This window comes from Cuculus canorus, chromosome 1 (assembly GCF_017976375.1).
Source record: "Cuculus canorus isolate bCucCan1 chromosome 1, bCucCan1.pri, whole genome shotgun sequence".
Taxonomy (NCBI): domain Eukaryota; kingdom Metazoa; phylum Chordata; class Aves; order Cuculiformes; family Cuculidae; genus Cuculus; species Cuculus canorus.
In genome coordinates this window covers 49244268-49257270 of record NC_071401.1, presented here as the reverse complement: position 1 = coordinate 49257270, position 13003 = coordinate 49244268, and the positions used below count along the sequence as shown (strand labels likewise).

At 46.3% G+C, this 13003-nt stretch overlaps 1 protein-coding gene across 2 annotated transcripts in view; it reads right to left on the bottom strand.

The window, feature by feature from the left end:
• FGF14 (fibroblast growth factor 14) overlaps positions 1-9720 on the bottom strand; it is a 402889-nt gene extending 393169 nt beyond the window's left edge. Inside the window, exon 1 of one of the 2 annotated variants that reach the window (XM_054082912.1) lies at positions 9017-9720. In XM_054082912.1, coding sequence (XP_053938887.1) covers positions 9017-9224 — 208 coding nt within the window. In that variant the 5' untranslated portion in view covers positions 9225-9720. The remainder of the gene's footprint in view (positions 1-9016) is intronic. The other variant, XM_009565109.2, reaches the window with a different exon arrangement.
• Positions 9721-13003: the final 3283 nt, after the last annotated feature.

Sequence of the window (13003 nt, the reverse complement as noted above, 5' to 3'; positions counted from 1 at the left end):
AACACAGGTATTAATAAGCCATACAGTCACTGGTTTTGCCACAAATGTCCCTGGACAGCAGGAACGCTAGAGCATGTTGCACCTAAGTGGCATGTTACAATCCTCTCATAAAACAATGTCTCAAAACTAGATTATCAAAAGTGAAAACCTCAATCAAAAGTCAACAGAGTAAAACAAAGCTCAGCAAAATCCAGACCACATGCCTGTATTCTGCAGAACATATGGGCATAAGGGGCATGCCTTCCGTGTACACTGGTTTCGCAGTTCTCTGGGAAGTCTTCAGCAGAGCACCACGACCACAAGCTTCAAGGAGGCAGCCCACATAAGCAGGCACTACCAGGACCGGGAGCCAGTTCCCTACCAGGTTAAGTAAGAATTGCTCAGCAATATTACCCAGAAAACATTCCTCAAAACCAAAGAGTCCTGCTTAAACAGCAGAATGACACGTGAAGCATTTTATCCTCAAGCCGGTAACATTCTCAAACAATCCTCAAAACAAATGAAAGTGATAACTTTTGTTCTTAGGTCTTCTGAATTCTCTTGTTGATTTTATTGTCTTTTCCTCATCAATCACAGTTGCTTTATTGCCTTTGAATTTATGCACTTCTGCTACCATTCTGCTACTGTAAATTAGCAGAAAGTGGGAAACATTTATACAGACCGTGCCCAATAAAACAAATAATAGTCCATCAACCTACCCTTCATCCATCATCAATACATATTACATCAGTAATAACCTGTACAGTCATTCTGTTCACTGCCACTAGCTAATTATTCAAAGTGGCGAACAGAACTTAAAAATATCTGAAAGAAATATAATTAAGGGCTAATTTTCCCCAGAGACCCTAACCCAAAGTGAAAATGTGAGATGCCTGTACGAACAGCAGGTGAAAGAACTGAAAGAGATGTGAGTGGCAGTAATGGAGGCGACAGTGTCTGGGACAGGTCGAGGTCATATTCACAGAGATAAAACAAGTCTGAGTAAAGCCTGGAAGCTAACAAATGCTGGTACTGAAAGCTTGTATATCCCTGTTTTTTGAGGCAGAGTCTCCTTCACATGAGGGCAAACATAAAAAAACCATTTATACCGACAAGGGGCTAGGAGGGAATCTCTGGGGGGTACAAGGCTTTAGACATTTTAATCCACCTGTTAATGCCATTTAAAGACATGGATTTCAGCGAAAGCTGAAAGAGCCCAAGCCACAAAATTGCACCTAGGTCTTAGACTGCCTGAAGTTAATTCACATGTGAGATCTTGGGTTGATCTCCTAGTGGGATAATCTGCCTAAATCACATTCAGGTCTGGTTTCTCAGGGACCATTAGCGGTCTGGGTATTGACTTGCAATTTATAGTTGCAAGAAAATCAAAACTGTAAAATGTTTTTTCATATCATAAGCACTTTGAATTAAGAAGCACTACTATTAATTTAACCTTCATTAAGATATTCCTGATAGGATGCTCTATGTTATACAATACTGCTATACTAATGATTTCACAGATTTTTTTTAAGCATTTCCCTACTGTATTTTTTTTCCACATCTTTTTCTGTATTTTCCACTATGTTTTGCACTGGCAGTTCCTGTTCATCTCATTCATTGTCAGTAAATGTATCTATATTAGCTATGAGAGTTATCTGAAGAAACTACTGGGCAACAGTGATGCTCCATAATGAACTTCTTTAATGAGAAGCATAAACTGGTAACTGTTTTATCTGGACATTTTGTTTAAATGTAGCAGAACATGCTTAGGAATACATTTACTGAAAGAGCAACAAGTCTGGCAAACTTCTGGTCTTTAAATTAACATTTGCAGCTCAAGCCTCATTAAAGGGCAATGAAATTCCTGTATATTTCCTTTGCTAGCATTAGTGAGAACCAAGAGATTTATATGTAAACAGAAGTCTTTGCTTTTATATGCAAGCTCTCTCTCCTATTCAAACCATTCAACACTGGTATAAAATTTTAGATTTTGGTCACACTCAAGATTAATTTTTTAAAAGCTTGTTCAACAGAGCAATATCCTGCTTCTTCCCTCAAGAGAAAGGACTCTGTGAAAACATGCCCTTTACAGAAGATACTTCCTTATCCCATAGGCCTAGAAAATCCATAGGAATGAACTCCTTTTAGCTGGATGAAAATAGAGCGTGCAAAGGGATGTCAGATGCTGCCTCATCTTTGTCCTCCAAAGCCAGAGCCATCCTACATCCTCAGTTAAGGCAAGTTATACTGCACAGGAACTGCAATGAGAAATATGCCAAAGATTTTCTGTCAGTTCAAGGAAAGAGAAGGCACTATGAAGGAAGCAGTCTTCACCCTATAGATGAGATTAGTTTTCATAATCACAGACCTGGAGCAGGGATAACAAGTGTTAGCCTATGTTTTTCAACAGGAAAAGAACCAAAGAGTACTCACTGAAAGTACAGTCCCCTTCATATCCTTTCCCCACAGCATGAGGTTACAAGGAGCTCACTGCCGTACAAAGTTTTTGATGCCCAAAATAGAAATGCTGTTTGACAAGCAAAGGTGTGTAGCTCCTTCAGAGGTTGCTACATGCAGTGGCCTGAATAACAGTTCCGATTTAAGACATTGCAGTGACAGCTGAAAACTGAGAGGACAGATTATAGAAAGGATCAAACCCAGATTTGCCCTGTGCCTTGTATTTTTCTTACATCACGTAATGCCCAGACCTGGAGACAGAACATGTTCAAGAGCTAAGGCACGAGTCCCACACATTCTATATCCTCACTATGTTCTTATCTTTCCAAATGACAAAGCTGTATGGGGAGAAAAAAAATAAAAAAAGACATGGATGACACAATGAATTTTCAGGGAACAGCAAAGTCTGTTCCCCTATCAGCTCAATGAAATGCAGACCTTTCTGGAATCTCCTTAAAACAAATTTTTCATAGAGAGGATTACAGTTTATTTCTATCACTGCCTAAAAGCAACAGCCAAAACAATTCCAATGGAAATAAATGTTTAACCTTGGTTTGATTCCACTGTCTGATGGGACCAGGTTAATTTCAGTGCCACAAAATGATTATGCCAAGTAATTTCCAAGACACTGCCTTCTGTATGCAAGCATTAAACTTTTCATTTGCAATTCCTCATGCTGTTTCCAGCTAAAAGTAAAATAAGCAGGTGTCAGAGTGAAAACATGAAATACGGCCATTAAAATTACACCATCAGTTTCTGCCATCAACTCTGTCATTTGTTTTTATTTGCCCCATACAACCATCTAATATTAACTATCAAACTATTAAAGTGTTGATTATGTACAACACAGTATGTAACCTAAACTAGTGAATTGAATTTGACTGCAGAAACTATTGTTCTGATTTTTGTATTGAATTTTACTACTGATATTATTATTATGACTTCTCAATGCTGTCTCATCTGTAACCGTTACTTCCCTTGCTACTATTTAATGTGAACATTTTTAACAGACTTGCCACAGATTCACCAAACATGCATTCCATGTATTCATTTAAGCCTTTCACTTAATGATTTTGAGGTTTTGGCCTCAAAAAGATCCTCTTCAAAGATAGCGTGCACCTGATTCTAGCCAACGCTTTGTTAGTTATTCACATGCTATATACCTTTGCCGTAGAGTATATTGAAAAGAACACGCCATTACATACATTTTACTTGCTCTGAGTCCAGTCCATTATGGTGCCAAACACTATCCATTTGCCTTACAATTATAATTCTCAGGATACACTCCGAGAACACAATAAATAATTTTTTAATAGCCAGTCTGAAGATGAATAGCTCTTTATCACACTATCTCCAATAAAAAGGTTTTCTTCCCAGTTGCTTTTTTTCTGACAGTAGAAACATGCTCTGTGCAAAAAGCTGGCTCTTTCTGAACTAAACATGACCACCGTCTTGCAAAGTTTATTTCCAGGTACACTGTTTCTCTACTGTATACACTCTTCCTGTACAATGGCAAGTAGCTCTTAGGTATATTAATTGTAAATCAATTGTAGTCTTGCGCTACATCACAGCAATTTTTTCACAACGCAGATTGCAAAATTTTAAGATCATTCATTCTTTTGGGGCTCTGTAAGTTATTCAGTAAACTTGTAATTTGTCTTTGAAAATATACAATTCACTGAAATGTGAGAAGCAAACAAAATGACCAACGGCACACTTGTGCATTGTTCAGACATTGCCTGCGATTTTTAGCAAGCAGGAAAGCAAGGCATAGGGAAGTAACGGTGTGCCCAAAATCACAAAAGTCATCTGACACAGAAATAGGTATAGAAACAAATTACTGCTCCCAAAGTAACAAGATCATCCTCAAGTGAACGAAACTCATTCCAGTCGGACTCATGCTCACAGACACATTTGGCAAACGTCTGTAAATATTCAGCAGAGTTTAATTTTCACACGACAACTTCATTTATCCAACCACATTCTAGACCTGAAGCATTTCATGCTCCATGTTGAGTGATTATACAGAAACTTCAGACTACTCCCAATAATTATATACCACCCCAGAATCCATGTAGTACCCTGATTCCTGTTTCTTTAGTTTTATCAAGTCCTCTTGAAAAACTGGTTTACTATTTCAAACAACTCTATCCTTTGCAGATTATATTTTTACAGGCATTTACTGGACAGAAAATGTTTGCAAAGGGACAAGTACTGAATGTCTAAATCACTCCTTATCTAAGTTTGAAGTCAATAGGAATTTTAGCTCAAAATTAATATACTTAACATAATCAAAGCAGATAGGTAGAATAAACATTGTACCCGAATGAAAACTGCTTACACATAAATATTTAAGACAATGATATCTGTGAATGCATTTTTTGTATTTTCCCTAAGCCTAAGTGATCCTTTGTATATTTGAATTAATTTATAAACGGCCTGTTCATTAGCAGACATTGAACTAGATGCAAGCATTTTATCACTGTAGCGAGATGCATGAGCAGGCATAAATTTCACCCCTTAACAAGTGGAATATGCAATGTAATTTGATCAAGAATAATTAAATTTGTATAAATTCAGGAAATGCATTCCATAGAGGACAAAACTTCAGTAGGTGAGATAAATGCCAACGTAAATTGGCAGTTTCACATTTGAGCAAGAGAAACACACCACAGTTTGATTAGCAGTACAGGAATTATGGTATTTAGGCAGTCACAGCTGCTTTTCAGACCTACATGAAAGCAACTTTAATGACGTGATCCTGCAGCTCTTACTGAAGCAAAATATCCTTTGTTTTTTGGTGGGAAATTTGATTTCTATGAGTAAGGAAGGCAGCAGGAAGCCTCAATTTACTTATAATTCAGATAAAGACACACATTATGTATTTTATGGTCAGGATCCAAGCTTCTACTTCAAACACATCCTTGTATGGCTGGGCTTAAAAACTTTTTCAAAATTATACGCATCTATGAAAGAATAGTCTATTTTACAGAGGAGTTCAACAAGGAACAACACAGGAATCCCAGTTCAGCCACAGCCTTCATTTCAAATACTCTTTTTAAATAAGTTGTGTTTGTGATTGATATGGTTTTGATACTAACGAAATCAAACTTCCTCTATCAGCAGCATATTTATAGTAATGCCAATTTCCATCTACTCTCCTGTCAACTCCCTTGACTGATTTGGAGGGATGCCTTTCCTTGGAGGTAAGCGGAAAGGAAACCTGATCCTCTGTTTGCCGGGCTGCCACCAAGAGGGAAATGTGATAACAATTCCTGCCATGGGGGCATCTAGTACTCCAGCCAAGTAACTCATCTCCCATAGGAACCACAATAGCCACCACTCAATTAAAAAAACTTATTCATTTGCTGTATTTGCTTCAAAAACTAACCAGAGATACTCTCCTTCCCCTCAATCCCCAAATACTCCCCATGGTTTAGCCATGCCCCAACTGAACTAGTTTAGAACCTCAAAGGAGGAATCTTTACCATTACAAGCCCTGGCTGAGTCCTCAAGATCTCACACAATTTTTAACTCACACTTTGTGAAGTCCTCTCCATGTGCTGGAAGGGCAGCATTAGATGGGACAGGATGGATGCTGCATGTATGTGGGGCTTCATTACTTTTTGTACTATTAAGCTCAGGAAAACTCAAAAAATACAGTTGGTGCAAGCAAAGCCACACCTACTGATTCTGTATGTTTTTTCTCCTTATGAAGAAATGTAAACAGGTAAAGGCAGCTTCTCTTTCCAGGATCTCAAATTTGAAACAAAGGGATTTCAGCCAGCTGTGACAGATAAAGCAAAGCCTCCTGATGCAGCCCTGCCAGTGACTTGCATGTACCCCAGCAGACACCCCACAGTCCCTGTCACTCAACCCACACTCCAGAGCTCTGCTTGGTGCTGGTGAACCCGGTGAGGCCAGAAGAGGCCCCAGGGAAGGCAGCAGAGCCCCAGGAGGAGGTCATCCCACGGAGAGGAGGGCTGCAGCCAGCAGCGCAGAGGAAACGTAAAGCGGAGAACATCTGGAAAAGAGTTACCCAGTCCCGTTTCTGGAAAAAGGCCAGCTGTTGAAAGGGACAAAAAAAAAAGAGCAGCATGTCGAAAATAGCTAAATAACCTGAAATTAGAGCCGCGTTAGCTGCCTAACCTGCTTGATTTTCCGCCCGGCTGGAGAAGCAGCAGCTGCTCGCTCGTGTGGTGCCTTTTGAGACCGAAAAGCCCAGTCGTTCCTGAAAAGTTTGGCGTACAAAGGGAGCCGGGAGAGGGCCGGGGGGGACGGAGGGGATGGCAGAGCCCCGTGCCGCAGCGGGGACGGATCTCCAGGTCCCGCAGAGGAGCAGCGCTGCTGCCCGGGGCACCGGGAAAGGCAGCGCATCTTGGCACTAGCTCCTGCCCTCCCGCGGGCAGCCGAGATGGAGAGGATCTGCCCCCAGAGCAACAGCGCTTGTCACCGAGCTACCGGCTAAAACGGCCCAGGGGGTTATTAGCTTTCCCCAGACAGACAGCCGCAGTTTAGCGGGCACGGGATGTCGGGATGGGGCGTGCGGCTCGGAGTTGGTCCCGCCGTCCCGGCTCCCCCGCAGGGAACAGAGCAGAGCGGGGCGGAGAGAGAGAGCACGGACCCGGCTGGCGGGATGCAGTGTCACTCCTGCCACCCAAAGCCACTCGTCCCGTGCAGAGTGCGGCAAAGTCCTCGGGGAGGGGGAAGGGTGCGCTGCAGCCCCCCGGCACTCCGAGGGACGTTTCCCTTTCCTCTGCAAGGAAAGGACACGGGCCTTTGGGGAAGGGGGGGGGGGGTGGAGGGGGGTGGAGGGGTGTTATACGCCTCTTCTTCCCAGAGGTATGTAAACTGAAAGGTCTAGAAACCACCACTCCACGATGCTCCTTCTGGAGCGTCTCGTGTCTCCCGGAGCATCCTCTGGAGCATCACCGCGGCGGGGGCGGGTGGAGGGCAGGGCAGGGCAGGTTCTGCTCTCCTCCCACGGCCCCGGGCAGGGAAAGAGAGGGTGTCCCCAGGGGCTGCGAGGAGGCAGGCGGCTGCCCCGTCCTGCCCCGGGGAGGCTCCCTGCAGGGCCGAGGGACGAGTGAAGCAAAAGGGCACCGTGCGGGAGGCTGAGCGCAGCCTCCGGCGGGGCATTTCGGCCTCTTTGGTATGCTGAGAAGTGGCTGCTCTTTGCTGCAGAGGCAGCGGCAGGGAGGAGAGGGGCGAGACGAACTGGCAAAAGGGAGCGATGGAGGGGGAGAGAAAAAAAACCTGCCGAGGTGCCCACCGCGGCTCTCCATAAACTGGGAGAAGCAGGAGCCGGCACCCCGGCTGCCGGGGAGGAGAGGGGTGCGGGCTGCCAGGGCTGCTGCTTGTTGATGTTGGGGTGTCAGAGTGGCAACGAGAGCCTATGATCTACTACACTGCAGTGACAGCGTCAGGAGCCTCCTGCTCGGGAGCTACCACTGCAGGGCAGCCGGCACACACACACACACCATCGCGCATCCCTCCCCTCCCAGCCCAGCTCTCGCCTCCCCAGGTGCTTCGAGACAACCTGCCGGCCGGGGGGAGCAAGCACGACGGGGCCGGGGGGGACCAGAGCCCGATATGAAAGTGGCGGAGAGGGCTGGTATTTCCCCTGAAAAGCTCTTGGGTCCCTCGCCCGCCGAGCATCCCTTCTCTCCCACCTCGCTCGCCAAGCCGCCCCGAGCGAAAGGGATGCAACAGCATCAGCGTGACCCCTCGGGACCGGCCGGCCCAGAGCACCTGCATTTGCCTTTCTTATGTAATGCACCGCAAGTTTCCCCCTCGGAGCCGGGCTGAACCGAAGCGCATGATCCTGGCTGCCAAGCAGACATGGAGACGCAGGCAGAGACACCGGCGTGTGGACAGAGGGGTCATCCCGGCAGGGAGAGGCAGGGGAGACGCAGCCACCCCGGCGGTGCCGCTGCTGCTGCCACTTGGCATAGCCGGGCACAAGCCCCAAGAAAGTGTCCACCCCCTTTCTCGCCCCCTCTCAATCATCTTCCCGGCCTAGAGTCCCGGGGGAGTAAGTGATAACGGGGAGCCCCCAAGCCGGGGGGGGGGGGGATGTCGGGCTTGACTTCTGAAAGCCGAGCGAGGCGGGTGTGCGTGGAGGGGGGTGACACCCTGCCAGCTCATCGGAAAGTGCTGTGCAGGACCTGACACAGCCACCCACCGCAGCCAGGGCCGGGGCACCTCTTCCCAAACTGGCTGGGGGCGTGCACGGAGGGTGGGGGTCGTATCGGTGGGGAGGGTTGGGGGCTCTACCGGCTTCCCATCCAAAAGGGCACCGATACAAAAGTTTCCTCCTTGCAAATACACAGAAACTAGGAGATGCAAGCTGGGCTAGGGTCACCTGGGATTATTTTTTCTTTTTTTCTTTTCCGTGGTGACAGTGGCCGAAGCCAATCCAAACCGTTCCTTGCTTATTCATACACGTATGCACATGCATGTCCGCGCTGGCCTCCTTCTATTTCCCCCTTCTCCCCTCGGTAGGATTGCAGATCTACCTCGGCGAGCAACAGACAGTGTAGCATAAAAGGAAAACAGCGCAGTGCAATGGATTGCTTACCAGTTTGGTTCTTGTTTTTCTTAAGACTCTTGCCACAAAGACACTGCAGCATATGCGATCCTTTGCTGAAAATGTTCCAAAGAAACCACATTGATTTGGGCGAAAAGCAATCCAGCAGCTTATACACCCTGAGAAAGAAGAGATCCTTGTGGTTGCATAATAATAAATTGAGACCAGTTCTCCTGAAGAGGGGCACCAGTTTTATCATAGAAAAAAATGATTATATTCCGATCTTCTCCCAGTTTTTTTTTCTCACGTGGTATATTTCTTTGAGACTTTTCAACGGATGCTTTTTTTTCAGCCAGGCTGAACGCTTATTCCCCCTAGACCAACATTGGATTATAACCAAAAGCGTGGAGAGAAAATAAAAGAAAGAAATCCCTTTTTTTTTTTTTTTTTCCTTTTTTTCAGCTCGAAGCCAAACGAAAAGTAAGGTAGTGAAATCCCAGCCGAGGCCAAAACCTCCTCGGAGACACCGGCAAAAGGCGGAAGAGAGATCCCCAGAGAGGAAAAACCATAGCCCGGTGCTTGACTGCTAAGAGGATGGGTGGATCTGCAGAACAAAAGCCACGGCAGGATCCATCCTAGCGCCCGCCTGCCATTGTGCAGCCCCCGCGGCGGGAGAGCGCCCCGCCAGCCGCCGGCCAAGAGGCGCCGAGCCCGCTGCCGCCCGCGGGCTGCCCCGCAGTGCCCGGCCCCGGCCGCCGCCGCACCGCCGCGCAGGAGGCAGCACCCGCGCCGCAGCCTCGGCGCCCAGTCGCCGCCGGGCGCCGGGGGAGGAGGAGGAGCCGGCGGAGCCTCGCCGGCCCCGAGCGCCGTCACCGACCCACGTGCGGACGCGGCGCCGCCCGCGGGGGCGACGGGCGGGATGGCCCCGCGCTGCCCCGGCAGCCCGCGGGAGACCCGGGGAACGGCCCTGAAATCCGGCCCTCCCCGAGGCGGCGTTTGCCCCGTCTCGTGGTATCGAAGGATCTGAAGGGCCAACGTAGCCGCAGGCTCCGTAAATCATAGTCATGGAATGGTTCGGGTTGGAAGGGACCTTAAAGATCATCTAGTTCCAACCCCGCTGCCACAGGCAGGGACATCCCACGAAATCAGACTGCCCAAGGCCCCATTCAACCTGGTCTTCAACACCTCCAGGGATGGAGCATCCACAACTTCCCTGGGCAACCTGTGCCAGTGCCTCAACATCCTCACCGTAAAGAAATTCTTCTTTATGTCTAGTCTAAATCTGTCCCTCTCCATTGCCCCTCATCCTGTCACCACAAGGCTTTGTAAACAGTCCCTCCTCAGCTTTCTTGTAGCCCCTTTCAGGTACTGGAAGGTCGCTATAAGGTCTCCTCAGAGCCTTCTCCAGGTTGAACAACCCCAACTCTCTCAGCTTGTGCTCGTATGGGAGGTGCTCCAGCCCTCCAACCATCTTTGTAGCCCTCCTCTGGACCCATTCCAACAGCTCCATATCCTTCTTACGTTGAGGATTCCAGAACTGGACACAGTATTCCAGATGGGGTCTCACAAGAGAGGAATACAGCGGCAGAATCACCTCCCCCAACCTGCTGGCCGCGCTTCTTTTGATACAGCCTTGAACACCTCCAGGGATGGGGCATCCACAACTTGCCTGGGCAACCTATTCCAGCGCCTCACCACCTTAATTGTGGAGAATTTCTTTCTCATGTCTAGTCTGAATCTTCCCCCCTCCAATTTAAAGCTATCAATCTGAAAACGCTGTTTCTGGATGCTGTCCCTGCTGGCATTGTACCTAAAAAGTGTTCTAGTGAGGTCTGGGGGGTTTTCCCAGCAGAGGCAAGTGCCATCTATCTCATGTTAGGGTGGTGCCATCTATAGTGGAATCTTGGGCCATATGACAGGGTCTTCCAAGAACTGCAAATATCTACAGAGGCATTGCTAAAATAACCCTGCAAAGCACCTGCTGCGCACACAAATTGAGAAGTCCACAGGCAGATGAACCAGCTCCAGAGTGGTGCAGCTCACTGCTGTCCATAGTTCCAGTCCCACCCTGGAGCACTGCCCTTTCACAAGTCCTCTCTGGCCTGTGAGAGAGGCCTGTGACCGCCAAACCCACAACAGCTGCATCTGTGCATGGCAGCAGTGGCACTAGAGGTGCTGGAAACTGATTCCCATGGTCTCCCTCTCCCCTTTAGATGTTATGTGGGACTGTGTGACCACAGGAAGGTGTTAGAAGTGATGGGACAGAGAGCATGAATAAATGAGGGAAAAGACAATGAGAGAGCAATAGAAAGGAACTGCTGAGAAGAAGGTGGAAGGAGAAAATAGAGGTGACAGAAGTGGGACAGTGAATAGTTCTCTCTCCTCTCTTGCTCTGTCACTTATTGCCTAAATTTTCTATATCCACCTTCTTGGTCATCTTAACCTCTTTGTACAAAGGTCCACTCTTTGACCATTAACTTTTTTTCCAGTAAGAAAGTAAAAAATAGAAGTACCAGCACACTGTTTTCGCCTATGACATTTCTATTTATATTGATCCAGCCATGGTCAGATGTTGGTGTTTTCTCCTGAAGCCAAGGTAGCTGCTATTGCTACAGGAAGCGTAAGACTAAAGTATGAAAAATGGAAGGATTTGAATGTGTTCTTTTCCTCTACTGCAAGGATCCCTGTCTAGTTTCTAACATTTGGGAAACTCTTAGAGTAAGCATTTGGTCAGCACACCAACAAAAAACACTGGGAACTGAAAATTTTCCAATGGTTTTAATTTCAGTGAGATTCTAGATTTATACACATAGGTGAACTGCTTGGTTGCCAGATCCTCATTTACATGATGTTTAAATATCATTACCCTGCTTTTACAGAGATGACGAATGACGCACAGGAATGAAGGGCTGTGTTGTGAGAAGTGGTCCATGAGTTTGTAAACACTGGAGGGGGTGAGTTGCTTACCTTTCAGCACACAAGTTTGCAAAAATAAAAATAAGCAAAAATTGACTGTTAAAATTTAAGAAAAGATAAAAAGAGAGTGAGTTAAAGGTCACAGAAGTTAACGCTAAGAAGTGGCTTGGTCCCGTCCCACTGCCTTGGCTGTGCTGCCTATTAAGCTAACAAATTGTCCTTCCTGGTGCGCAGACATTACACAGGCTGTTGGGAAGATGAGCTGGCTCAGCCACCTTGCAACCAGCTGGCTGGGAGTTTGCAGCAGCCCTAGTGCTATTCATGGTAGCTCGTATGTCATGGCTCCCTACAAACGTAAAATTGATCTAGAGTCTTCCCAAAATATCTGAGGTCTGCACCTATCTTCCCTGGACCACAAGAGCCAACATTATATAGCTGGGAACAGCCTGTGATCTGTAAAAAATAAAAAGTCATTGACAAGCTTTCCACCCAAGTAATTGGTTTATGTATCTCTTTCGGGCTAGCATGTAACTGCTTACTTTCTAAGTAAAAAGTAAAACCTCTCTTTAACATCCCCTTATCATTCAGATGTCAGGAATTGTGGCTACAGAACCAGACGGGGCTGGTTCTGATGGTGATATATGATTTAAGGTTTACTGGAATTAGAACAGAAGCAGAAACTTCATATCTCAACTGAGAAAACTAACATTCACCTTCCCTGTCTGGTAACTTAATGCCCTTGAGGAGGTCCTCAAAACACGGCAGGACTGCAGCGGGACACCTGAGCAAGAATTTATTCAGAATTCCTCCTTACGAAAATCAAACTCATGGAAAGATTAGCCTTCGGAAAGAAGAATTGACTTGATGTCAAAAAAAAAAAACCCAGAGGAAGTGTTTTCTTCCCAGGCATAATATGTATAACAACCTTAAAAACTCTAGAACATACACTTAGACGTATTTGGCCTAAGTATAAATTATCCTTTTCAACACTTTAATTAATTTTAGGTGGCCTATCATTAACTGACACTGAACTGGGTGTAAGCATTTTGTCACAGCAGCAAAATTCATGAACAAAATAAATTTCATACTGCATACAGTGTGCAAGCAACCAAATCAAAAAGC